The sequence below is a fragment of the Podarcis muralis genome, chromosome 16 (genome assembly GCF_964188315.1).
Source record: "Podarcis muralis chromosome 16, rPodMur119.hap1.1, whole genome shotgun sequence".
In the NCBI taxonomy this organism is placed as follows: Eukaryota; Metazoa; Chordata; class Lepidosauria; order Squamata; family Lacertidae; genus Podarcis; species Podarcis muralis.
In genome coordinates, this window is record NC_135670.1 from 7,617,632 (window position 1) to 7,645,449 (window position 27,818).

General features: G+C 49.0%; 2 protein-coding genes across 5 annotated transcripts in view; one reads left to right on the forward strand and one right to left on the reverse strand.

Moving 5' to 3' along the window:
• GATAD2B (GATA zinc finger domain containing 2B) overlaps nt 1-25,224 on the forward strand; it is a 75,030-nt gene extending 49,806 nt beyond the window's left edge. For 2 of the 4 annotated variants that reach the window (XM_028709236.2, XM_028709235.2), the window contains 9 exons: nt 219-351; nt 977-1,108; nt 1,846-1,977; nt 3,509-3,679; nt 4,562-4,877; nt 5,505-5,707; nt 6,685-6,798; nt 8,149-8,266; nt 9,053-25,224. In XM_028709236.2, coding sequence (XP_028565069.1) covers nt 219-351; nt 977-1,108; nt 1,846-1,977; nt 3,509-3,679; nt 4,562-4,877; nt 5,505-5,707; nt 6,685-6,798; nt 8,149-8,266; nt 9,053-9,186 — 1,453 coding nt within the window. In that variant the 3' untranslated portion in view covers nt 9,187-25,224. The remainder of the gene's footprint in view (nt 1-218; nt 352-976; nt 1,109-1,845; nt 1,978-3,508; nt 3,680-4,561; nt 4,878-5,504; nt 5,708-6,684; nt 6,799-8,148; nt 8,267-9,052) is intronic. The other 2 variants (XM_028709239.2, XM_028709240.2) reach the window with 2 other exon arrangements.
• Nucleotides 20,111-27,818, reverse strand: part of LOC114586180 (immunoglobulin superfamily DCC subclass member 3-like) — a 38,109-nt gene continuing 30,401 nt past the window's right edge. The window contains exon 14 of the mRNA XM_077920199.1: nt 20,111-27,759. Coding sequence (XP_077776325.1) covers nt 27,667-27,759 — 93 coding nt within the window. The 3' untranslated portion in view covers nt 20,111-27,666. The remainder of the gene's footprint in view (nt 27,760-27,818) is intronic.

Sequence of the window (27,818 nt, forward strand, 5' to 3'; positions counted from 1 at the left end):
TGAAAAATTAAAACAGTGATGGAGAACTTGTGAGGCCTTCCAGGCATTGTCAAGACTCCAAACTCCCATCAGCCCCAGCTGATGTTCGGCGTTAATAACGTCTGAAGGGCCAAAGGGTCCCCTTCCCTGCATTACAGACTGTGGGTCACTTTGAGAGAGAGAGATGGGCAACTCAGCATCTTTCTCATAATTCCCCATCCTTTTCTTTTTTAATTCAGCAGTGACCAGGACAGGGGACGGCTCACCCCCTCGCCAGACATCATTGTCCTTTCTGATAATGAGGCCTCCAGTCCCCGATCCAGTTCCCGCATGGAAGAGAGGCTCAAGGCTGCCAATCTGGAAATGTTCAAGGTAAGTGGCACCTCAGGCCAAGGGACTGAGCACATCCTTAAGGTGCGAAAGAGTGTGTGCAAGCTCTCAGGCCACACAGAATGCTTCTTCAGGTGGCTGTTTGTTTCTCATTTTGAAGCTACTACAGCAAAGTGTCTTCGCAGGCCACATTCATGCAATAGGTTTAAAGTGCTGTGACACCACTTTAAAATGGCTCCCCTGGCCCAAGAAGTCTGGGAGCTGTAGTTTGTTGAGGGTGCTGAGAGTCATTAGCAGGCCTCTTGTTCTCCTTAACAAGAGCTACAATTCCCAATTTCCTGAGAAGAAAAGGGATTGATTGTTAAACCCCTCTGAGAATTGTAGCTGCATAATTCCTGGCAGGAGAGGGGATGTGTCCATTCTCCAAATGGACTGCAAATCCCATCATCCCTGACCATTGGCCATGCTGCCCAGGGCTGATGGGAGCTGGAGTCCAAGAACGCTGCTGAACTACAACTCCCATCGTCCCTGGCCGTTGATCATAGTGGCCACAGCCGAAGAGTGGTGCTTCCAGACCAAGCAGTCCTGCTTGATGGGTGTGGGCTGGCAGCCGAACTGCAAGTGTCTCTTAACCTTCCTTTCTCCTCCTCCTCCTCCACCACCACAGGGCAAAGGCATTGAGGAGAGGCAGCAGCTCATCAAGCAGCTGCGGGACGAGCTGCGGCTGGAGGAGGCCCGGCTGGTGCTGCTGAAGAAGCTACGGCAGAGCCAGCTGCAGAAGGAGAACGTGGTGCAAAAGGTAAGGCTTGGGTGGGGCCATTCTGGCGAAACGCATGAGGGCACCCAGACTTCCCACCAGGGCACAACACCGCACCTTGGAAATGTCAGCTGCCACATTGGATCTGTCCGTCACCCTTTGCTGATTGGAGCAAGAAGACCATGGGTGTGTGACACTGATTTCCCTCTCTGTATACAGAGATTCTCAGAGGCATCACCCAGAAGTGGCCGGGGACCATTGGGGACTGGTAGGGCAGAAGGCAAGGAGCCCAACAGCAGGTGGCACCAGAGAGCCGGTGGCAAGCAGAGCCATCAAATTGTAGTTTTGTTCCCCATCCTCCTCCTCTCCTCCCTGCTGAGTTCTACAAAGGTAGAATGGAGACGGGGGGAGGGGACGAGACAACCAAGACTACCCCCTGAGCTTGTTGTGAGGCTGGGGGCTGGCTGAGATTGGGGAAGGGGGCAGTGCCCCATTTGCCCAAGCAGACTCGTCTCCACTGGCATCGCCAGTCCCTGCAATGCATGTTCTCCCGTAGTCTCTGAGACCTGACTGACAGAGTAGTCCAGGCGCCTATTAACTGGGCTGCCCCACCATTGCAAAGTGGGTGCACCTCCCTATTACTCTGGAAGTGTAAGTTTTATCTTTGCGTAAAGTGAACGTTGCCTCCAGTTTCGAGCCAACAAAACTCTGCTCCAGAGATGGAGAGCTTTAGAGCAACCCAATCACTCTAGTCTCCCTATTTTCTTTCTCTCCTCTAGACTCCGGTTGTCCAAAACGCAGCATCTATTGTCCAGCCATCTCCTGCCCATGTCGGACAGCAGGCTCTGTCCAAACTTCCCTCCCGGCCTGGAGCTCAAGGGGTTGAGCCCCAAAACCTCCGAACATTACAGGTAAGAGGCCTGCAACATGGCAGTATGACCCCTTCTGTGTCCCATCTCTTGAGCGCCTCTTACCTGGCTATAAATGGAGGCGGTGCCTCATTTGTTCCTGCCTCTTCTCTCATCTACCATGCCGTAGAGCAGCAAAGCGGATTTTTCCGTTTAGCGCAGGGGCAACAAACCTCCATCCCATGAGTCTGATTGGGCCTAGACATGCCCACCTGCCCTAGAGCATCTGGTATAAGGGAGGTAAAGGCAGAGCTTTTCCGGATCGACTTCTCCCCTCGTAAAGCAGTCCCCAGGAAGCCTTTTGCCTGTGCTGTTCAAACCAGATCAAATCCTTTATTATGCATTCGCAGACCCACTAAGAGCATGCCGGAAATAAAAGCATGAGCAGTGAAACATGTGCTTGCTTAAAATACAATATAACGCAAGGGATAAAAGCATACATATATCTAAAATACTGTAGGCTACAAAAGATGAAAAACGTAAGATGCAAATTGGAATTAAAATGAAAGTATCATCTTGCGAGAACTTTGAACCCAAGCAATTTGATTTCTAACCATACTGGGGGAGTCCATTGATTGACAGGTGGTTGGCTCTGCCCACCTGTCAAACTTGATGCACTGGGGCGTGGGGGGATATAAAGGATCTGGCCTGCCAGCCAGGTCCAATTGCCCACCCCTACTTCATAGGTCTGTCCAGCTGCTTCCAAGAAATCCACCACCCCCTCCCTCCGGCATCATTGTCGCAGTTCCCAGAAGTCCATCAGTGCTGTGCTGACCTTTATTTTTCTGTGCAAACTCCACCAAGTTGGAAGAAGGGGCCAGGACCCTTTTCACTGGAATGGAAACCGTGCCAAGTCGCTCAGGAGCAGCACAGGGGCGGCTTTCCTGGGAAGTTATTTTTCTTCAAAAGTCAGTTTATGAAGACCTACCTGCGCACCCATGCCTCCGTCTGTCCCTGTAGAAAATGCCACAGTTCAAAGGACTGGAAATCGGTAGCGCAGTTTTCATTTTCGGGAAAGGTTTTTAATAGACTTTTGGCTCACGGCCCTGGCCTGGCATGGGGATAAGGCGGTTAGGGCACCTGTCCTATGAGGAAAGGGGGAGCTGCTGTATACCTGAATCTCCCAACTAAAGCTGAGAAAGAGCTACTGTCCGTCAGCGTCAACAACACTGAGCTGCATGGACTCAGGATAAGGCAGATTCCGATTTAAATCAGCCAGTTTTCCAATGAGGGCTAGAAGAGTAGCTGTAGTTTGGATAGATGCACATGCTTTGCAGACAAGAGGTCCCAAGTTCAGGCTGGGAGGGACCCCATCTTGAAACCTTGGAGAGCCTCTGCCAGTGGGGTATAGATCAGCCTTCCCTAACCTAGTGCCCTCTGCCTGCTTTGAGACCCAGGTCCCAGCTACGCCCTACTGGGAATGACATGGGGATGTGCTTTATAGATGCAGCACCACAGAAGAAGTTGCAAACCTCGCCTTTGTTCCATGCTCTCCATCTCTCTAAAGCACACACTTTTCTCCTTTTTGGATCAGGGTCACAGCGTCATCCGGTCCGCCACCAACACGACCCTCCCCCACATGCTTATGTCGCAGCGCGTCATCGCACCAAACCCCGCCCAGCTCCAAGGGCAACGTGTCCCTCCGAAACCGGGCCTCATCCGCACCACCACTCCGAGCATGAGCCCCGCCATCAGCTACCAGCCAGTGAGTAAAGCAGAAAGGGTGGGAGGGCCAGTGGACCTGATCTTCTTGCACGGCCACCTTGCCCACGCGGCAGTTTTAAACTTTTGTTTTTGTGGTGACAAATTGGGGGTGGGACTTTGTGCAGCCCGAGGACAGCATTTCCATATGGGTAACCTCAGCAGAGGGAGGGGCCAGAGACAAAAGTGGGCTGAGCAATGGGTGCGTAGATCACCTTTGTACAGCAAGCTAGGTTTTATTTATTTATTAAGGGAGACAGGCGGCGCTGTGGTCTAAACCACTGAGCCTCTTGGGCTTGCCAATCAGAAGATTGGTGGTTCAAATCCCAACAGAGTGAGCTCCCATTGCTCTGTCCCAGCTCCTGCCAACCTAGCAGTTCGAAGGCACACCAGTGCAAGTAGATAAATAGGTACCTCTGCGGCGGGAGGGTAAACTGTGTTTCCATGCTCTCTATTTTTCATCACGGTGTCCCGTTGCACCGGAAGCGGTTTAGTCATGCTAGCCACATGACCCGGAAAGCTGTCTGTGGACAAACGCTGGCTCCCTTGGCCTGAAAGCGAGATGAGTGCCACAACCCCATAGTCTCCTTTGACTGGACTTAACCGTCCAGGGGTCACTTACTTTTACCTATTTATTTATTTATTTATTTTTATTTTAGCTATTTATTTATTAAGTTTGTGTGATCAGTTGAAGGCCACATTCCAGACAGGCAAAAGCACTCAAGGAGGGTGTGAAGCAGGGCTGCTGGTGAGGGGGCGTGGCCTGTACTGAAGGGGCGTGGCCTGGAGAGAGTCCCAAAGGTCAGAGAGAAAAGCCTTGGAGGGCCACAAACCTTTAACATTTTCTTTCTTGTCCCCTCTACACTCCTGCGCCTTTCCTCTGCAGCAGTCCAGCTCAGCCGTCCCCTGCCAGCGCACCACGTCGTCCGCCATCTACATGAACCTTGCCTCCCACATCCAGCCGGGCACGGTGAACCGGGTGTCGTCACCCCTGCCCAGCCCCAGCGCGCTCAATGACGCCGCCAACTCCCAGGCGGCCGCCAAGCTCGCCTTGCGCAAGCAACTGGAAAAGACCCTCCTGGAGATCCCGCCCCCCAAACCGCCCGCCCCTTTGCTCCACTTCCTGCCCAGCGCAGCCAACAGCGAGTTCATCTACATGGTGGGGCTGGAGGAGGTGGTGCAGAGCGTCATTGACAGCCAAGGTAAAGGCCAGTGTCGGGGCGAGGGCTGCAGCATAGGCAGTGCAGCTGGGTTGAGAAAGGGTGTCAGAAGGAAATGAGCTGGAAATCCCGTTTCCCATGCCTCCTGATTCAGTGAACAGTGCCAGGGGACACGGGGAACTAGCCTATTGCTGTCCGCCTGATGGAGCCGTCCTGTCACAGATAAAACTGTTTTAGTTATTGGTACGCTTATAAGATTTTTGAAATCCAAAAACATTATTATTCTGCTCCAGGGTAGCCTGACAATAGAGGCAAACTGGGCCACACTCACTCGCGTTTGTCCCCCTCCCCCCTTTTTCTTTGCATAAATGAGGCTGCATTTTAATGTTTTAATGTTGTATTTTAATCTTGTTTTTAAGTTGTATTCATTCAGCTTGTTTTTATTAATATTTGTTAGCCGCCCTGAGCCCAGCCTTGGCTGGGGAGGGCGGGGTATAAATAAAATTTATTATTTATTATTATTATAAATGAATGTTTAGCTTGTTCTAAAAGTCATTGGAATTCTGAACCCTGGAGGTCTTCTCCACACCCCCTTGGCCTGGAACGGTTCCTGAGAGAAAGGTCCCCCTTCCTTTGTGTGATGCATCTTCTTCTACCCCTCTTTCCCAGGCAAAGGTTGTGCTTCCCTCTTGCGAGTGGAGCCCTTTGTTTGCGCCCAGTGCCGCACAGACTTCACCCCGCACTGGAAGCAGGAGAAGAACGGCAAGATCCTGTGTGAGCAGTGCATGACCTCCAACCAGAAGAAGGCGCTTAAGGCTGAGCACACCAACCGGCTGAAGAACGCCTTTGTCAAAGCTCTGCAGCAAGAGCAGGTGGGTCCCTGTAGCCCTGTCAGTGGGAGGGAGGGAGGGAAGCCCGGTCAATCCAGGTGAACAGGAAGAGGTGCGTGCTTCCTGTCCCTCTGAAGAAGAGACATAGCTCAGTGTCAGAGCTCTGCAACTAGAAGGTGCCAGGTTCATTCCCCAACGGCACCACCACGATGGGCTGAGAGGAGGTTTCCTGAACGAAACCCTGGCGAGTTGCTTTCCCTCAGTTTAGGCAACACTGAGCTCAGTGAACTCAGTATTAGGCAGCTTCCCATGTTCCTCATTGCTCAACGTACATTTTGAAGGGCTGTAGCTCAGTGGTAGAGCGTCTGCTTTGCACGTGGAAAGATCTGGGTTCAATCCTCAGCCTCCCCGAGTAGGGCTGGGCAAAGATCCTTGTCTGAAACCATGGAGAGCTAGTCAGTGTCGGCAGCACTGTGCTAGGTGGATCCAATCGTCCACTGACTCTTTATAAGGCAACTTTACAAGGTCCCTGTTGAATTCTTCGCCGGTGTTTTCCCCTTGCACATTTATTCAGCATGAATAAAGTGTTTTGGAAACCAACTTTGAAACAGTCATCATAGCTTCCCCTTCCTCTTCTCGACCCTGACACCTTGGGGTACTGGGAATTGTAGTTTGGGGAGACAGCAGTCCCCTGAAATGAATGCACGGGGTTAGATCGGCAAGATTCACTCCCAAGGAAAACCAGCAGTGGAAAGCTAAGTTTTTCAGGTCTTCTCAAATGCCAGAACTGATCAAGTGTTAGCTGGAAGAGAGCCCCACCAGCAGGAAGGCCCGTCTCATGCGCTCACCAAACTAGCCAGTTTCAGTGACTGGCATACAAGCCGGGCCGTGGATATTGGACTGCAGGCAGGGTCATCTGAATGCAGGCTGTTTGCGGGGTGGGTGGGCGGCCTGTGTGCCGCCAGATGACAGCCACACGGCCCAACTCATGACCAGTCTCTTCTTTTTCCCTCCGGCAGGAGATAGAGCAGCGGTTGCAGCAGCAGGCAGCATTGTCCCCCACCGCCACTCCCGCCAGCGTGTCCAGCGTTAGCAAACAGGAAAGCATCATGCGACATCACACACTCCGCCAGGTGAGAAGCCCTCCCTCGCCCAGCCCCTTCTGGCAAAGTGGCCCCTTTCGCATCCCACAGCCGCCAGCTGTTCGGCTACCCCCTACCCTCAAACAACCTTCTGATCTTGTCTCCCGGGTAGCCCATTCCCCTCCCCTCCAAAAGCAAAAGGTTGTTCTCGTGTGATGTGGGGTGGAAGAGCATTCAATCCGAACATTCAGCAGCCGCAGAAGTTTTGTGGTGTGCTTCTGGAACTTTGCTGGCCGCTCACTGACAGACCCCCTCAAAACAACCTTCAGAGAAGGAACGGAGGACGGCAGGCTGGTCCTGCTGTAACGCTAGTTAAAGGGACAGGACTAGGTAAAATGAAGCAAAGGAAGGTTTGAGAGATCGTGAGATGCGTGATTTATGATACGTATGAAGCAGCAGGGTTTTTTTAATACCCTCTCTCTGCTGCGAGAGTTCCACGTTTTGGAATGATGGAATATTGGAAAAACCTATCTGAAAATAGATTAAGTTTAATAATACGCCGCTGAATAATACAATTCAATGTATCTAGATTCAGATAGGTATCTGTGTTGGTCTGATGCAGTCAAAATAAAAAATACTAAGGTGCTACTGGACATTTTTTTATTTCGAATTCAATGTATGTTTGTTTTTATAATGATAGCGTAATCATCATTATTCCTACCATATTTTTGTGATTGTCAGTTGTTTGGAACTGTTTTTAATCTTATTTTAATCTTTAATTGTTGTTAGCCCACCCCGTGGCCTTAGGTAGGGCAAAGGGCAGGTAACTGATAATGCATTTGTGTGTGTGTGTGTGAGAGAGAGAGAGAGAGAGAGAGAGAGAGAGAGAGAGAACGAACACTGGAGGGTGGTCCATTAAGGTGAATGGGGCGCTGTCCCACCAGCTTCAGCCAGCCCCCACCTGCCTGCCTTCACAACCGGTCCAGGGGTGGTTCTGGCTCTGCCTGCCATAGTCTTTGCCTCCACTTACTTTTGGTTCCCTTCCTTCTTCCCCACCAGTTCCAGCAGACGCCAATCACGCCTCCTTTATGGGATATATTTGTTAAATTGAGTAGCAATAGTAATATTGAAAAACCAAATGCAGCAGAGCTTTGAAAACCCTGGGGGTCTTATGCAAACCTTTATCTTAACCCTCCACACAAAATTACTACACCGTCTTCTTATTCCTGTCCACTCAAAACACGTCTGGTTGCGTGCTGAGTAATTCTTGTCGGCAGAAAATGAGTCTCCAACTCCGCACTGTGAATCGCTAAACACCGAGCGGAGTTTGGACCCGATACTTTTATTTGTTTGTGCCCCACTCATTTTCCTGCTGTTCTGTTTCCTCTGCCCCCCCTCCAGGCACCGCAACCCCAGAGCACCCTGCAGCGTGGGATCCCCACCTCGGCCCGCTCCATGCTGTCCAACTTTGCGCAGGCCCCGCAGCTTTCCGTGGCGGGAGGCCTTCTCGGCATGCCAGGTAGAGTCTTCCAGAATTTGGGGGGTGGGGGCAGAGATGCGCAGAGGACCCTGCCTCAATATATATCCTGCCCTCTGCCAGCCGATCCCAGCAGAGGTCCCACAGGAAGGGATCATTCAGCCCCAGGAAGAGAGTTGTCCAGATTGGGGGGGGGGGAGTTTTTGGGTGGCTGGTTCACATTCAGACCACATGGCTGAACCTTTGCAATGGGCCAGGGGGGCGTCCATCATAGTGAGGGCCAGATAGTGTTGGAAGGGAAAACCAGTGTATTGCAAGACACACGGAGACATAAATCCCTGTGCCTCAGGGCAAGGGGGGAACCAGTCTCTCTCTCTTACATGCATTGAATAATGCAAATGACACGGACGATTTTGTTGAAATATGGCATCCTTTTATAGAATACTTTGCCAATTCCCCTGAAGAATGGCAGCTACTGCAATCACAGATTGGACTTCAACAAACTTAACTAGATGGATCTATCCTGGAGTGGGGAGTGGGAGTCGAGTTGGGGTTCTGTTCTTGTATCTTTTTGCTCTTTTCTATAATTGTTATATATCGGAAATTTTAAAAATGTATTCTTTTTTTAAAAAGACAGGAAATGCAAAGGGGGCACGTTTCAGCCAGGCAAAAGAAGGGTGGGAATCGGGGCTGGCAATGAGATTGGGAGGGGCCGCGTTTGGCCCCTGGCCCTGAGGTTCCCCACCCACACTTGAGACACATTCCCAGGAGAGGAATCGGCTGCCTGTGCCTCATAGCAGAAACGTTCCTACCTCTTCCTCTTCCCAGGTGTCAACATCGCCTACCTGAACGCCGGGATCGGGGGCCACAAAGCGTCGAGCCTGGCGGACCGGCAGCGGGAGTACCTTTTAGATATGATCCCGCCACGCTCTATATCGCAGTCCATCAGCGGGCAGAAATAACGCCAGCTGCGCCCCCCCTCCCCACCCTTTCCCCCCCCCACCTCCCCCCCCCTCATCCGTCGCATGCAGTGCCTGTACTGGTGCCTACCATATGTGGAGGAAAAGACAAAAAACGAAAAAAGACAAAAAAGAAGACGACAAAAAAAAAACCCACAAAAAATGAGAAAAAAAAGACAAGAACATTTAAAAAAAAAAACACTTCAGTGACCTGCCCTCTTCCGGAACCAACTCTCCCTCCCGCTTCTCTTCTCATCTCCGGATTTTGTTTGCGGGGAGAGGCCAGGCGCCCCCGTCCCTCCTCCCTCCCTCCTTCGCTCCGTTCCCGAGGTCAGAACGCGTCTGCTTGGATCCTGCACTATACACTATGTTAATGCTTTGTTTTACGCTCCCTTTTATTTTATTTTTTAATTTGTAATGATAACGCGTAGAATTTTTAAACTTGTTGTGTTCTTATTTTTATTTCCCTTTGGCTTAAAATGGACGGCTGAGAAGAGAGAGAGAGCGCACCTTTTCTTTTTTGTTTCTTTTTTTAAAAAAAGGAAATCTTTCTTGAGACTTTGAAAGGCTCCTCCTCCCGAAAGCTGATCGGGGCTGACTCAGGGCTTTCGACAGAGTTGTTCCAGGGGCACCCCAAGGTGGGGAGGTGTGGGCCACCCCCATGGGTGTGGCCGACCATCTAGAAGGCACAGCCCTGGAAGCCGACGGCGTCTCAGAGAGTCATCCCTGGTTTGGGTGGGTTTCTTTGTTTCCAAAGGAGTGGGCTAGAGGGGCATGAGCTGGTTGTTGGCAGAGCAGGGCACGTGTCTCTGAAACATCCGTGCCAGGGAACAGACACCGCCTACGCCCTTGGAGACGGGCCTCCGAAGACGAACTCTGCTGGGTGCTTTCAAACGCTCTTTGGCTCTCTTCACCCCTCTGACCTGTCGGCTTCCCCCAAGCCTGCCAACCTGTCCGGTCCCTGTTACACCACCCCTTTCCCAGGCCAAAGGAGCTCCAGGCATCACGTCGGTTCCCCAAAATGTTTCTCCGCGGAGCCATCTCTTCGCTCGTCTCTCCTGTGCCGCGAAGGCCGCCGTTGACAGGCCAGGAACATCTTGCAGCGTTGCGTCGGCGGAGGATACCAGGACGTGTAACCGGCCTTCTCTGCCCACCCTTCAGTTGCCAGGGGAGCTTCAGCGAGAGAGAGAGAGCGCCAAAGGTTTCAAGGTCCGCCACTGCCACCCGAGCCCTCGAGATCAGCCCCAGAGGCGTTTCCCTGACATCGGACCCTCGCAAGCGGAGAGCGAATTGCTCAGTCACACCCCAGGCGGCTGTAGGAGCTCTTTGAGCTGTACTCCACCCTGCTCTGCTTTGTTTAAAATTTCTGCTTTTTCTGCTCTGCTCCTCCAGTTGTGTCTCTAGTCTGAAGCGATGGGGAGGGAAAGGGAGCGTCCCTCTCTCCCTCTCGGGGTTCCCCCTCCCCGCCGGTCTTTTTTCACTCGCGTCCCCCTTTTGGAAGCACTGAATCAAGGACCCCAAAGCCCCCTGAACTCGCGCACACAGGCATCCCAGCCGGCACTCCCCACCAGGTCTGTGGTATCCCCTCCCCACGCCTGTGCTTCCTCTCTTCTCTCCCCCCCCCCCAATCACTGAGCACTTAACAAAGAAACAGAGGTGGGGGGAACCACCCATGCGTTGGGAGGGGCCGCCAGATACTTTTCATAAGCTAGCAGCAGGTTAGCATTGCAGGTGTGTGTAGATCAGGATAGCTGACTCTGAGGTTCACCCGCTCTGATGTTGCCAGGCCAGTTGTCCCATCATCCCTGGGTTATGGTCCAAGCTCCCTGGGGCTGGTGGGAGTTGGTGTCTGGCCGCATCTTTGAGGGCCACGAGGTTAACTATCAATATATACATGCATATATATACACACACACACACACACAAGACACGCAACCTAGTAGTTTCCGTTTCCCTGGAAAGCTTTTTCTTTTCGCTCCCGGATACTTTTGAGATGCCGGAAGGTTTCCTTTGAAAACAAAAACAAAAGTTTGGCTGCATCTTAAGATATCTCCTCCACGTGCTACACCCTTCCTTGCCTCCTTGAGGACCCCGACCCCTCACCCACCCTCCCCAATTTGCTTAAATTGGATCTACGATCTTCCCTCACCCCAAAACAAGTGCCATTGTCCTCCCCGCACCCCTTCCCCCTTTAGAATCGGGCGTTGCCAGGTGTGAACCAGTTCCAGCCACCTAGTGTTATTGGGGAGGGGGCGGGTATCCTTTTGGTCTTGTGTTGTTGTTTTCTATTAAAAAATAATAATACGGTGATGTAAGAAATGTGCAATAATTATTGCCTCTGCCTTTCAGGGCCCAGGCAGAGGCTTTGGTGGCAAGCATTGAATGGTAGCAAACCAGCCACTACTTTGGAGTTTTGGGGGTGGGAGGGCAAGGATTAGCCACTCCCCTCCTCCTCACCGCCATTACCACACTGGGGTGGCATATATGGCTTTGGCAGTAGGGCAGAGGACTCCCCCCACCCCGCCCCCTGGAAGAATCCTGCCTATTGAATCAGTGCTTCTCTCATTCTCTGGCTCCCGCCAGTCTTTTCCTACCCCAAAGGGTGACCCCCAACAAAGTTCTGCTCTGATGAGGCTCCTTGAAATGAATGAATGAACCTAAGTCATCTCCCACCCACCAGGGCTGTTCTAAAAACTAGTAACGACCCAAAGTTTGCTGTTGTAGATCATCCAGCCAGAACTTGTTCTCTTCCACACTGTTTCTGTTGGGACCACCTTTTGCCCTGCCTGCAAAATGTCCCTCTCCAAAAGGAGCCTGGAAGTCTGCTCAGCAGACCAGCCCGAGGACCACAGAAGAGGGTCTTCCCGGTGGCATTAGCAGCCAGCCTCCTTGCAGAATAAATTCGCTCCTGGCTCAAACTTTCCAGGTTGGCAAAGATTTCTCTTTTTTTGGAAGCAGGTGTTTTGGGATGAGGGAAAGGCACTGATCTAGGAAAGATTTCTTCTTCACCTCTTTTTTCCCCCCCTCTCTCTCTTTAGCACAGAGGGGAGAAGAATGGAGGGGGGGCATTTCTATAGGGGAGAGTGGGGAGACTGTCCTTCCTTGCGCACTCAGGCAGGTAACTCCACTTTCGCTTCCCCTGGGAGCTCGCCTCTTTAGCATAGAGCAGGAGCGTGGCCCTTTGGCACTTCTGCCCGGTGGCTGGACCTACTCAGCCAATTTGGAGCAGGTCGGGGGGGGCTTGGCTCCCCACCCCCTCAATCCCCCTCTTTACAACAACGTCCCTTCCCAGGATGCAATATTTGCCTGCGGTGGACACACAGCCCCATAAATCCCTTTCCACCCGCCCCATAAATCCCTTACGTTAAAATTGATTCCCATCTTTCTGCTTTCCTAAAGCCGACAAATGTCTTTCTCTCACATATACACACACAAACCCATTTCTCTCTTTGTTTTTCTGAGGGGGCGGGGGGGGTGTAATGTAGAAAACCATCCTTTTTCATGGTACAGAATTAAGGTTTTCCTTTTCCATCTTATGGGTTTTTCCTCTCTTTTCCAGATTAGTCATACGTGCTTTGCGGTTGATGCTGTTTTTATTTTTCTCCCACTTTTCTTCCATCGGGGGGTGGGGGTGGGAGGAGAAGCGTAACTCGCCTCCCTGGGCCTCTGTTTCACTCCCCCCGCCCCACAACCTCGGTTTCCTCTACTTCCCCCCATTTTTTTCGCTCCCTTTCTCCTCCCCCACCCCCGACGAGCTCTTCTTAGCTTAACAATACTTGCTGCCGAAACGTTATAACTAAAGACTTTTCTTCGTTGTATATAAGCTATTTCTTGACACATTTAAAAATAAAAAAAACGAAAACTGAAAAAAAAAAAGAAGTTTGGGGGCGGGGGTACGGAAAAGCCGACAACAAAAAACAAACAAACCGGGGTGGGTAAATTGTACATTTGTGTAGAGAAAACAAAAACGACAAAAAGAGAAGACAGCTTAGCCATGAATATTGTGAAAGTTGTTTAACGTCCTTTTTGTAGTGTGACCTTCTTTGTGTACGGCGTTTAAAATGTGCAAAAGGCAGTTTCCTGGAGATCGGGGGGGGGGAGGGAGGAGGCTGGGGCGGGGCGCTATGCAGCTCATGTCACCCGCCCCACACGTTACCCACCCGCACCCCCCAAAAAAAGCTGAAACGGACTTGGTGGTAGCCATCATTTCCCCAAAAAAGGTGCCTTTTCTTCCCCTTGTGTCAGAAGCAAGGAGTCCCACGAACTACCAGCATGCACACGGACTTTGAGCCTTGGTAGAGGCCACAGGCCCAGGGGCTCCCTCCCCATCCCTGTAACCCCCCCAACCCCAAGTTTTCACAAACGGGGGAATCAAATACTAGTATTAAACTATCAATGTATTTGCACTGTTTGTAACGAATGCTTTAGGCTTGAGACAGCATACACTTCTCTCAACTGTTCCTCATCCGGCGTCCAGACACTCAGCTCCCACCGACCCCAATTTCCAGGGGGAGACAGTACTTCTCCCTGCATCTCCCCTTTCAACCATTTGCTGATCCCTCTCAGCTTCATCGCCTTTCATTCCTTCCGCCTCTCAGTGATCCGTTTTCTATCATTCCCGCCCCCCCCCCAAAAAAACCCCACTCTGAAATATCAGTGACATTCTAGGGACTGTTTGATATTCTTTCCCCTGCATCCCAAGAAAGTGCATCCAGGATTTGAGTTCCTGAAAATCTTGGGTTGTGTTTTTTTTAATTATGTGGACCGTGCATCTATCCCTCATGGTTCCAGCACACCTGCGAAGGTTTCCACTCTCCAGGCGGGCAGAGATTGTGCTCTGCTTCACTGCTTTTCATCCATAAGTGTGAGTGTGCATGCATGTACATACAGGAAGGGAGAATGTGACTCATTCCACGTCAACCGGCCAATGCCAAACAAGTTCAAAGCCCATCGGCACAGTGGGGAATATCGGGCTTAATGTCTCTCGTACGAAACCTCCGTCAGCTTCAGCTTCCTGGGGATGGAAAGGTGTAATAGATTCTCTACGAAAGGCAAGGACTCCAGTATCTTTGAGATCCATTGAGTGTGAAGAGAGCCGCTTAAAGGTCTTGTCCCATCTTAATTGGGAGCCTGAAGTCTTTGCATGCCAGTACGTTCTGAGTAGAGTCCTTAACTGTCAACCCCACCAATTTAATTGAGGACCATTCTCACGAGCTGTCTGACCCTCTTATGGAGGGCTCTTCAAGAAATGGGCCTTGTCTCTTATCTACTTTGGAGAACAACAGTTCCAGAAGTGGACCAAAGTGTGCTGCTTTCGCATCTTGTTCGGCCCTTCCTAATGCCTTTTGTTTATTTGCCCTTAAGATTCCAGGGCGTCTGATTCCTAACACTCCGGGGAAAGTTTGGTTCCTTTTTCCAATGCTATTTCATTTCCCTTTGGACCAAGTCAGGCGTTTGGGAGTAGCTTTCTGACTTCTTGGTCAGTGTGCTCACTTCTTGATTCTTTTTATAAAGCCAAGCTTCTAGTCTTTATGACATTACTAAACTCAAGAGGACTCCAGCACTTAAGGGCTGTGATTTTTGCAGCCTGCCATTACGGGTGCATTCTTTGTGACCTCCTGTCATGCACTCCAACACCCCAATATCACCTCTCTTGGAAATCTATATTTGAACCCCCAGGTGCGGAGGCTTCGAGGAAAATCTGAGCAAAGCTGTTGTGAAACCAGAATGTGTTCACCATTGATTTGAAGGATCGTGTGTGTGTGTGTGCGTGTGTGTGTGTGCGTGTGTGTGTGTATGTAACCTGAGGAACAGTATCACGTTTTTAAATTTTGGTGTCACATGACGAGCCCCCAGAGCTGACTTAATGATCCATCCCACATTTGATCTGCAGCATGCTGGATAACATTGACTGGACTTGATGGTAGCCGAAAAGCACTTTCTCACCTTCCCATACTTCCTGGAGTGTAGCCCTCCTGGTGTGCAGGTTGCATGCAGTGCTGTTCCCACTCGGAGTAGACCCATTGAAAGCAATGGCCGTGACCAACTTAGGCCGCTTTTCATTTCTGCAGGCTTGCTCTTGAGTATACCTTAGGTGAGCACAACCCTGCATCTTCACATCTCTGGTCCCAGACCTCTCCCCCTCAACCATTCAGCCGATGGCATGGTCCCAATTCCCCCCTCTTCTGTCTCCTGACCTGAATTCAGAAACCTGCACCCCCAGTTGAGCAAAGTATGCAGAGGCTTCTCCTGCGAAGAGGGTGGGAGAGTCAACCTGATGAACATCAGGTGGTCCCTTTGCCGCCTTAGGGGTGGTTCCGGCTGTGTGGGGAAGGAACGTGTGGGAATCCTTCGTCCCTCCTGATGTTGCTAAGCGACAGCTCCCATCCCTAGCCATTCACCGTGCTTGCTAGGGCTGATGGAAGTTGTAGTTCAGCAACATCGGGAGGGCCAAAGGATTCCCACTTGTGAGGTGTGGACTCCTGGTGCCCTCCCTCACCTGAGCACTTCTTCCTTGGCCAACTCTTTTTCTGTACCCTCTCGACCTGCAGCCATGCTCACCATTCCTTGCACCAGGCAGTTGTCTATGAGTCAACCTTACTCTAGCTCTTGGGAACCAGCCACCACCTCTTAATAAATACGCTCATAATTTCCCCCCTACTTAACCTCCACCTTCTCTTTCCCTCCACACTCCCATTGTGGATCCTGTATCTCGTTGGGGTCCCCCCCCAGCACAACATGATATCTCCTGCAAGGATCACAGCAAATCCGGGGAGGTCAGTTGCAACCGTCCTACAGCCATATGTTACAGAGGCAGGGTTCAGCTTCACCCCCTATCCCTTCAGGTCAAGAGCAATGGTTGTCTCCTTGCTGGGGCTGCCGGTTATCAGATCAAGGGCCTAACTTGCCAGAGAGGCCCTACTTCCTCTCTTCCCCACCCCCCAAAAACATCCCATTTTGCCATTCTCCCTCTTCAGCCTTTAATTCCTCTAGCTCAGGTGGGAAGCTGCAGCCCTCCAGATGTTGGGAACCTGTGGCCTTCCAGATGTTGCTGCAATGCAGCTCCCACCATCCCTGGCCGTTTGGTGCACGGGCTGAAGCTGATGGGAGCTGGAAGTCCGGCAACAGCCGGGGGGGGCACCGATTCCCTGTCCCCACAGCACGAGGGGCTCACGGCACCACGAGTCGTTCCGTTGCAGGAGCAGGGTGTGCGTGTGTTAAAAAGACAAAAAATTCACGAGGCTTAGCACACACACACCAATTTGAAACCCGGGGCAGCGAGAGATAGCTGAGCTCAGGAGGGATCAGAGAGAATTGCAGCTGCAAATTATCGGGGTGAAGGGGGGGGAACCTTGGTGGAAATCGGGCCTTTTGCACAATTTTAAGAGGGCTTTTAATTTTAATTTTCCGCATTGTGTTTTTGAAAATCCGGTTTAAAAGGAGAAGGAAGGAAGAAGAAAAAAAGCTGTTTAAATATTGCCAATTGATTATGCAGTGACCTGATTAAAAATAATAATAATAAGCTAATTTTTGGAGAAAGGATTAAAAAAAAAACTTTGTAATATTTATCACTTGCAAGCTATGTTTAATAAAGAAAGGAATGGTTTATACATTTTGATGTGACTGGCGCATTTTGGATTTGCTGATGGGGAGATGCGGGGAGAGGTGTTTGGAGGCAGCACCGTAGAATTATTTAAAGGACACTTGTGTTTGCATATGGGTCACCGATCAGCATCCTTGGGCCGGGGGCAAAATCTTAAGGGATGACTTGTCTCTGTCATCAGCTACTCGCCCAACTCCTTGGGCTAGTCCCCCTAGTGGTGAGGAACAGCTATCACTGCCCTTCTAGCATTTGGGACTAAGTCTGGTTTAGAGAAAAGGTCAGTAAGAATCTCCGGCCTGCAGGACCTCTCTTACAAACTCACCTCCGCCAGTTGTTTGTGAATGGATTTGTGAGCGTAGGGTGTGTGCATGCAGATTCGGTGTGCACACAGCTTTGACTCCGCCCATGGTTGGCTTTGGCCCCGCCCACCACTGGCACAAGCCCCACCCATCTTGGGGCTGAAAAGGCTCCCCCACCCCACTGGCTTAATCCATATTCTCCCCCAAGGTCCTGGAACCAAAGTCCCTTCCCAGCCTTGCAGCTGGAGAACTTTTTAACCGGACGGGGAAATGGGGACCTTCAAAAGAGGTGCTGAGAAGCCACTAAACTTATGCCTCCTCTTCTCCATAACTTCAGAATTGTGTAAAAAAAATAAATCACCCTTCAAATATTTTTTATAAAATAATATTTTATATTCTTTTCATCTCAAGGCATTTTTTAGTCTGTGGAAGTTGCATTCCAAACTAGGTGAGTGAGCAGTGAATGCCAGCTTTTTCAGGAAACCCTCCAGAATTTGCTTGGGCTGATTCAGTTACGAAGGTAACTGATGGGCCATTATTATTATTATTATTATTATTATTATTATTATTATTATTATTGCTGTTGTTGTTGTTGTTGTTAGTTCCTATCTCGCCTTTCCTCCCAATGGAGCCCAGGCTGGCAAACATACAGTGCATAAGGGTTAAAAATGAAATGTTTGAACGCTGTCAAAACTTTTATCTGGGAGCAAACCGTAGAGGTGTTTTAACACTTGAAGTGTATGTTTTTAGGTTGTAAGTGGTTTTAATACTGTGTTTTAGGGCTATAACCTGCCCATGGACCTTAGGGGGAATGGCAGGAAATAGATGATCAAAATAAACTTAGGCTGCAGTCCTGTGCTATGTGTTTTATACATTTAAAGCAGTATCATACCGCTTGAAACAGCCACAGCTTTCCCCAAAAGAATCCTGGGAAATGTAGTTTGCTAGTGGCTCTGAGAGGTGTTAGGAGGACATTTCTCTTACAGAGCCACAATTCCCAGAGTAGTTTAACAATCCATCCAAGGGAACAGTGGGAATTGTAGCTGTGCTGGGAAAATAGGGTGTCTCCTGTAACAGCTCTCAGCACCCTAACAAACTACACTTCCCAGGATTTCTTTGGGGGAAGCCATGACTGTTTATAGTGCTGTGGTGCTTTAAAAGTATAGTGTAGATGGAATCCAAGTCTACTCAGAATATCCATTGCATGTCCCATCAAAAAACAAGACTAAGAAAAAGCCAGACTCATACTTTTTAAATTTCATTCTGTGTGTCGGTTCAGATTCATTGCCCAATGTCAATCTCTGCTAATGGGTGAAAAATTCCTTTCCTCCTGCCCCCTCCCACAGAAACAAAACAGAGTACAACCAAGGATTGTTTTGCACATTGTTTTTTTTTTAATTTTCAACACAAGACAAGAAAGATTTCCAGACATCAACCCTGCATCCTTGAGGTTTTGAAACCTTCGGTGGCTACCTCTCTTTGAACCAAGCTGTAAAATTGGGGCCAGTGCAGAAGGTGCGATACAAACGGGTTACTCTTGGGTAGGAATAGGAGAAATCTCTCCTGGCAGTTCATTGGTCTTGTTTGTTTTAAATCACAAAAACAAGGGGACAAGTTCGCATGATGGTGTAACTTGCAATAAAAAAAAAATCATGAAAAATCAGTTTCAAATTCAGAATGGGAGTTTTTTTTATTTTAAAAAAACCTTCAATAAGGTGAGTTTTTAAAATGATGCTGTACAGTACAACATATGGTATTTTCAGTTTTTCCTCCTTAAAAAATATTCAGCAGCATCAAAAAAGGGGAAATTTAGAATTAAGTGAAATTTTGCAGGCCAATTTAAAGTGAGGAGAATGTTCTGCCAATTCCAACTTTCCCTTTCCATTTACACATTAAATTCCCCCGTGGTGATAGGGGGGAATTTGCTTTGGATGCCTTGTGATGCTAATTAATGCTGTCTCCACACCTTCTCGCCTTTTAAACCCCGATCTTGTTGGCAGAGGAGCCCCCTGGAATTTCAAAACCACAAGTTGCCTTTCCGTTTGTAACCACCAAGCATTGAACAGTGATGGAGAAGATTTGGGGAGTCCCTCCTGCATCTCTCCACACACCCCAAACAAACATAATGGTCCCACTTCTCTGTTCCTCTCCATCACCTTTGGGCCGTACTCTCTCTCTCGCATAGGACGTTAGCTTTTCCGCGGCCAGGGGGTCTCCCTTCTCCAATAATTAATCTTCCAGGAGGACCCCGGGCCGTGGCTTCTTAAAGCTTGTTTACTTCGTTTCACAAAACACAAGTTTTTTTCGTAACAAATTTTAGGTTCAAAAGCATTTTCTTGTCTCATTGGTAACTAGCCATTTCCCCCCCTTTACAAAGATGGGCGTAGTCACAGTGGTTCGTCGGAAACAGAGACCAGGCTTGAAAACCAGAGAGTGCTGTTGCCAACCCAACAAATCTCACGGATATGTCTTTGGGGTGTGTTAAGCTTTTCAAGACAAGGGATGTTTTTTAGGCTGTTAAAAGCTGGCTGGGTGTGCTCCTTTAGCTCAAAATATCCACCATGATGAATGCGTTTGGGTTGCTTTTAAAATGGGTTCATGTTCTGGGAGCTGTTGAATTTTGGGTCCGAAGTGTCTGTGCTGGATGGACGGTGACCTAACGTCGTAGACTACACTTCCCCAACCTGGTGCCCTCCATATTTTTTGGGCCACAGCCAAGCACAGTCTGTCATCAAAGTTGGTGGGACTTGAAGTTACCCAACAAGAAGTGCGTAACCGGGCAGTTAGGTGGCAAGAATGTTAATTTTTAATATGTCGTAGCACTGGGAATTTGGTTTAAGTTAAGCAAGGCAGCCGGTCAACTAGTCATCTATGGTGAGCCAGAATCTCAGCCAGGTGTGGAACCTTTAAAACAGGACAAAACCTGACTCTTTTTTTAAAAAGGCGATGAATGGGTAACCTTTTATATGTAAACAGGTAAGACTTTGCGATCCAAAGTGGCTACCACTTTTTCCCCGCAAATGACTTTTATTTTGTAAGTTGGCAACGTTTATTTGCCAGCCTGAAGTAGAACAGAGTGGGGGTAAGATGGGATGGTTTAATTGTTGGAGAAATAATGTTCTATCTGGAGGGGGGGGCTCTAGAAACAGGTTGTCCTTTCAAGAGAGGCCTGTCTTTGGTCCAACTCTCCAGATTTTCATAAGAGAAAGGACCTATTTTTAGTAGATGTTCAGATATTACGGCTGCCGTGTTTCAGCTGGTTAATTGGTTAATCCAGCCTGAGAAAGAGGAAGGAGGATGCCTCTTCTGAGATGGTGTGGGAAGAGGACCAAGAAAGGATGCCTCATCTGAAAGCATGCCAGGAGTGGGATACCTTCCTCTGTGAACTGAAAGGTTGGAATACCTCTTCCGAGATGACACTGAAAAGCAGATTCCTTCCTGCGTGAGCAAGAAGGACGGATGCTTCTTCCAAGAAGATACGAGAAGAGGGATCCCTTCCTGCGTGGGAAAGATTAAGAGCAGGTGCCTCTTAGTGGACAGTTCATGCTGTTGTGATACATGTATCACCTTAGAAAAACAAAACAAAACAGGTTTGGGGAGGGCGTTAGGGTTAGATTTAATTGGCCGATTCATGTGTTCATGGTCTTTAATCACGTGATACCCCTGATAACGGATTATGGCCGGTATCCACAGAATTCTGAAACGAGCCAAAGGAGGCTTTTGACTTGGCTTATAACAAACAGGCTTTGAAAAAGGGTGTTTTGTCCTCTGACATCAGGCAGAGTATACTGACTTGCTTACAGAATGGAATTCGTCAGTTCCACAGAGCCCAACATGTCCCAGATCTGGGTCTAATTTGTTTGCATGAAGCTCTGTGGGCCGATATTTACGGGAGGGTTCCTTATATCTGATTTTGCCACCACTCTTTGTTTGTTAGGGGAGCACTTTTAGATCCCAGGGCACTGGAGAAAAGAAAGAAGGTTTTTGTAAAGAAGCTTTTGATGTGAACAGGTTATTTTTTAGAAGCTAAAGGAGCCGAGGATGAGGGAGTGCTTCTTGAAAAGCTCGTTTAGTTGCAAGCAAGTATTGTATATTTCTTGCCGCAAGACCTTTGGGGTACAAGATTTCCCATGATAAAATGGGGAGAAGATCAGGCAAGATCCATTCCTGAAGAAGTTTTTCTATGTCTGTGTCCATATGGAAAAAGTATTTTGTGAAAATACACTCAAAACTCACCTAGTGACATTATGTCACATGAAGATATTTTAAACCTCTTTGATTCGGAATATAAATTTCATTGGCTGTGTAATTCCTGCAAAACAGATTTCTGCACGTCTGTGTTGTGAGTAATTTGAAGGATGTTTTTTCAAAAAGATAAAAGAGTTATTTCAGGTGTTTGCGTCCACTGTTTGAGCCTGGCATTGTGCATTTACTGGCATAACTGAACAGATTTGTTGGCAGACAGCTCACTCGTCCTCAAGGTTATCAGCAAATCCAGATTAGCTGATGGCTTGCTCAGAAATAAGTTCCGCTGATCAGTTTTTGTTACTTTTTTAAAGAGTCCCACAGTTGGCCTTGTTCCTAACGTGTGGATTTCATAATGTGCATTCTCAGAGTTGAGCTTCCTGTAAATTTGTGCTTGATGAAGCTCTGGCACATTGCCCTGTTGGTTCACATTCAGAGGTAGTTGAACTCACACCTGGAAACATTTAAAATGGTCTTTCCCAACCTCGTACCCTCCAGATGTTCCTGGACTACAAAACCCATCATCCCTGACGGTTGGCCACGCCAACTGTGATGGGAGTTTGAGTCCAACAACACCCAGAGAGTGCCAGGTTGTGGAAAGCTGGCTTAAAGCAATCGGAGAAATTGTTGTTGTCTTCTAAAACTTACTTCAGTGAATATTTCATTGTATATTGGAAATATCAGTAGTAGTCTGTCATGCATGAAGTTAAATATTTTTTCTCTCCTGCGTTTTGGTTTGTGCCGCTTAGATTACCCTTGACTAACGTCAGTCTCCTCCATCGTGCATCTATGCCGAATGTGCAAAAGCCACTGGAGAAATATTCTTACTAATTCTGTTGGTCGAGCTCTGCCAAAGTTCAAGATTTCCCTGGCAAATCTGTTGCCAGAAATGGGATTTCCTTGGTTCCCTATGTGGCCTTGCCTCTAAGGTTACCAGACTTTTTTCAATGAATCCTGGGACACTTTTCAACATCAGTCGGAATGATAGTGGACATGATAGGGGACTGATTTGTAAATCCGGGGACGTTTGGTAACCTTACTTGCCTCCATTCTCCACTGCTTTCCCAATTATTTAAGTCTCTGGTGGCTTTCACTACAGCAGTAGTTTTGGGTGTTGTAGGTTTGTTTGTTTATTTATTTATTTATTGGGGGTGACTTGGTATAAGGCGGCTTCCTCTGTTCCTGCGTCAGAGCTGTGCCATGGGTTTCATAGTCTTTAAAGCTACGTCAAACCCAGCACCATGGATTTTGTAGTCTGTAACAGGGGTGTCCAGCTCCCAAGAGACTGTGATCTACTTCCACTATAAATAAACTCCATATACCCATAAATCCAAAATAAATTCAATACCCATTGGATTGACCAGAGTTGTTGAGCTTTTTTGGGGGGGAGGGGGGATCGCTGGAGATCACAAGATCGGCCAGGATCGACCAGGGACAGACCACAATCTACCGGTAGATTGCGACTGACCTGTTGGACAGCCCTGGTCAATAAAGCTGTGTGAAAGCTTAAGTTATTTTTTCACATTTATATTTGGCCACAATTGTGCTGCAAGGTTGCGGGCTGGGGTGTAATTTTAAAGTTGTGTGATAAGCCAATGGGAGCAAACATTCCCATATTTTAAATAGCTGCAAAAAGGTGGTGCTTGAACAATTCTACAAGAGGTGGCTTGTTCTGAAAGTTAAAATAGTTTGAAAAGTGGCTTGTCCGTAGTGTAAAGTGAGCTGGGATTGGGTGATGCTGGATATGTGGGTTTCTCAATATGGGACATGTTTTGTGCTTAACTAAAGTGTTTCTTGTGTTATCTCCTGTAAGAAGCAGTAGTTTGGTGTGTTAACTTTACAACCATGGGGAACATTGTGGTCTTTGTGCTAGGAGGAGCCTCATGTATGAACAAATATGCTGGAGTAGTGATGAATTCATCACAGCTTCACAGCTCTTAATTAAAGCAAATTTTGAAGGGGAAAACCGCCACTAGGTTTATGATTACTGAATCATATATATGAATACGCTGAGAAACTCAGAAACCAGGCAGTAACTGGGCAATGGGGGGAAAGGAAGATGATGGAGAAGGGGAAAGCTATGATTTACATCCTGTACACTAGGGTTTCCCAAACTTTGGTCCCCAGCTGTTCTTGGACTACAACTCCCATCACCCCTAACTAGCCGGACCAGTGATCAGGGCTGATGGGGGTTGTAGTCCAAAAAACAGCTGGAGACCCAAGTTTGGGAAACCTTGCTGTACACATGTATTTGGGAGTTGCATTGAAATGTGGGATTTGCATCTGAGAGTGAAAACATCTGCAGGATCAGGCTGCAAACAGAAGATCTACTAAGGAACATTTCTGCATGCCTAAGCCTGGGGAAACTTGGGTGGGCAAGAGGGGATCCACCATATGTCATTGGACTCCCAACTCCCATCAGCCCTAGCCCTAGGACTGATGGGAGTTGTAGTCCAGCAATGTCCGGAGGGATACAGATTCCCCACCCAGGGGAAGTTGAATATTTTCTGGAAAGGTTTTTTGGCATAAGTTTAAGGCATCCGGAAAGGTTTATGGCGATAAGTCGAAATAGGACAGAGATCTGTCATTCAGTGCCGTCACTGGCAATGAATGGATAAGAAGTTGTAAGACTGTTGTAAGAGCGGGTCCGCAGATGAAGGAACTGTCAAGGGTAGCAATGGAAAGATTGTAGAGGAGCCAGTGCTATGCAAAGTGTAGCGACCGAATATTCTACCTTGGGACGTCAGGCAGGTGGTGGAAGAAGACTTCTGTTCAGTGTTTCCTGAAATGAGCATCTCAAAGACTTGGGTTGGGCAGCTACGTCTGACATCTCAATTAAAAAGTGGACATCTTTGGTGAGGATGACTCAGTCCTTGTAAGAAGATACTTTAATGAATGTGGCTTCCTGCAAACGAGGGTGGCGGGCGCCAACCCTGAAAGGGGGCGTGGCTTCTGGGACGGGTGGAGATTTCTTAGAAGTGGGATTGGCCGCCACTCGGGTGGCCTTGTAGCTTCTTACCAGACCTCGGCCGACTATAATAGATCTCCAGAGCTGGCCAGTGGCCATTAAGATGAGCTGCATGTGAGGAAACGAGCTCAGAGGAATAAGTTCAGCTGGCATTTTAACACGGACCGACCCGATTCGCGATTCCCGAACCAGAACACAAACTGAAACAAATTCTGCACACAAGGATGTGTGTGTTTGCGAAAGCAAAATCCCAGAGTTCATTGTTATATTTGAGAAAGTCGCTTCCAAAATAAGAAGCCTATTAGCTGCATTTTCCTCTATACGGTTTTTGCCTGCTGGTAGAATATCTACGGATCTTAATGCAGGCGTCTTAAAAAAATAAAGAATTGCACAAACCGACACAAAAATGAGCTTAAGGTTGGGATAATGTGAAATGAAAACAAAAGGGGGGCAGATTCAGCCCCCCGCCAGCCACAGAGACGCGAGTGGAGTCGCTCGAGTGGTTTCTTAAAGCTATATAGTAAACGTGTGCCCATGTGACCAGAAATTAGGCCACCCATGGGCATCTTTGAAGATTAGCTGCAACGGTTTTGAAAAGCACCTTTGGTTATGCTTGAATCGAGGTGGGTCACGGTGGATATGTAAAAACCAAAAGAAATAAAGGAGGAACAACACACTCTGGGTTGGGCCCATTTTAATTGGGCAGTTAATTTTGACAGGAAGTGGGGGTGCCGTTGGAAAGCTCCCCATTTCCTGTCGGCCTCTGGCGATCCCATAGAACCACTGTGTGTGTCTCCGCTCTCTGGGAGACACTCGTCTATCAAAGGGAGGTGGGGAAATCTCAACTCTCATCAACTAGGAAAAGAGATAATTTTTGCCTAAAGCACTAAAAATAATCCGAAAGAAAAAGGTTGAGTATTATTAAATTTTTTTCAAATTATTTTGGTAGGGGAAAAGGGAAGAGGGAAAAGTAAGGGGGATATTTTGGTTATGATTCCTAGAGAAGGAACTAGGGTGAAAAATGGGGAAGAGGGGAGAAAGCAAAGCTTTAGGAAATGTCTACCTAACAGTACTTTTTTTCTTTTCCTCTCATACACAAAACTTTGGGTCGACAGGGTTTCGTTTTTCCGCAAGCGCACAGAGAGAATCACACCTGTGCGAGGCAAATTTTGAGGTCACTCGGACATGCGCTCTCTCTCACATACAGTCTAACGCTGGCCGACTGTGCTTTTCTTTGTTTTGAAAGAGCTGACAATCAAAATCAGGAAGAGAAGGAAAGGACAGATGGAAAGGACACCAGCCTAGGCACTGTGAAGCCATGTTCACATGGAAAAGCTTAGGGGGCTTTTGCTGGGATTATGTAGACCATGTACGTCCACCTCTACAGTCCGAGTGGCTAAGGTGTTTGGTCTAGGACCCACGAAACCAGGATTCCTGCTCAGCCATGGATCTTCAGTGGGTGCGACCTTTGGCCAGCCAATCTCTCTCAGCCTAACCTACCTCACAGGCTTGTTGTGAGGATAAAATGGGTAGGGGAGGAGAACCATGTTTGCCACCTTGAGCTCCTTGGAGAAGAGGTGGGGTGGTTGTCCTCTTTGGGCGAGAATATCACCCTGCTGGAGCAAGGACAGCAGTTGAAGCCAAGGCTAAAGTTGGAACCGGCAGAATTTGGAGAGTGCTTTGGGGCGGCCCCAGGTGGCGCTGTGGGTTAAACCACAGAGCCTAGGACTTGCCGATCAGAAGGTCGGCGGTTCGAATCCCCACGACAGGGTGAGCTCCCATTGCTCGGTCCCTGCTCCAAACAATAAAAAGGAGAAGAGGGGAGATGTGCTGGACTTTTGTGGCTGTGAACTTCATGGCCGAGCTTCCGGTTCGAGTTAAAACCCCGTCCGCTTGTTTTTTTTAAAGCCGCCTGAGGAGGATGGAGCTAAGCTTCCACTGCATCTTGATATGCCAGCTTTGGTGTCCGAGATAAGAGAAAGAGGCCAGGAAAGGAAGGAAAAGAAGAAAAAGAGGAAGGCGCTGGTGTAACCATAGTGTCTGGTCCCCTGAGATGGACACACTATGTGGGCCTCACAGTCGAGGCTCTTTAGCTCTAAGGGAGGTTCTGGAGGTAATTCTGGTTTGGGAGTAATTTGGAGAGCTAAGTCACTGAGCCTCCAACCAAATCTTGGATGGCCTCCCTCAGGGGTCTGAGGGAGTCCGCCCACAGCCAGAATCTGGGTGGGACATTTTGGTTCTGTCAATAAATACATTCCCCCTTACAACTGAAGAGCCCCACGGCAGTCAGGCCGGAGGTCCCAGCTGCTGCGGCTGTTTCCAGAGGGCTAACAGCGGCCCCCTACGCCTCGTAGGCCGCCGTCCTCCCTCTTCTGAGAAACGTCAAATGCTAAGGCTCTGTCCTCACACACGGTTAAAGCTCTACATCTTTGGAAAGCAGTTCAGCAAACTTTTGTGTATCATCTTAAAAAATATTTGGATAGAGACGTCATATATATAATATATATATATCAAAAAAAAGACACTCTGTAGGAAGCAGCAAGAGGAGCTATGGAAAAGGGGAAAGGACTGTGAGGCTTTGGGTGAAGCGTCCCCCCCTTGCCCACCCCATTGCCCCCCTCATGACAGAGGACGGAGGTGGGTATTTGGGAGAGGGGGGGTCCGCCGCTGCTGCTCCCACTTTTGGTTTGGCGATATTTGGTATGCTGGTGCCGAGCGCCCAGGCACCGTGGGTGGAAGGTGTCAGAAAGGGACGGTCCTCATCCCACCCCGAATGGACCACATGACTCATTAGGGAGTAATTTTGGAGCCTCAACCTCCCCAAAGCCCCGGTAATTCGTAGGGGGTTTGGCTTCGGCACAATTTCGGCAGGGGGACATCAGCGTCCACATCCATTCTTGAGGCAGCCGAGAATGAGAGCAGGAAGAAGTTGTCTCTCCCCGCCACCCCCCTGCTTCTTGGTTTTCCCTCAAGATGGCTGCCTCAAGTTCCGGAACCTTCCGGTTGCCGTGGAAAGCTGATCCCTGTCGCCCCACCTCTCTGCCACTACCCCTTCTCCCTTTCGACAAGAGGCAGGGTGGGATTTAAGCAGCCAGAGGGTGGCTGGCAGGTTGAGGTAGTTTTGGTATTTGTATCAAAAATAGATCATTCGGGAGAACTGGGGTGGGAGTAGGGCTCAGGTGGCGGCTGGAGCGGACGCTATGGGGCTGGCCGTCCAGCGGAGGTGAGGTAGATTCTTTGGAGGTTTGCGGTTGGAATCCTGGATGGGTGGTGGGAAATTGGGGGCAGGGGAAGGCCCTGCCTCAACAGAGCTGCCACCGGGCTCCATCGAGGGGCCTCCCCCTACTCCATTCCCACCGGGCATTGGCTTAACCACTGGGCTGTGAAGGAGGGCAGCGCTCGACGGTCACTTCAAAGTGGGGAGTGTCATGGGCGGTGAGTCCATCGGAGGATGGGGGGTTCTGTGAGGAGAAAGGAAGGCAGGTTAACCGCATTGCCCTTTCGGACGCCACCTTTTGGC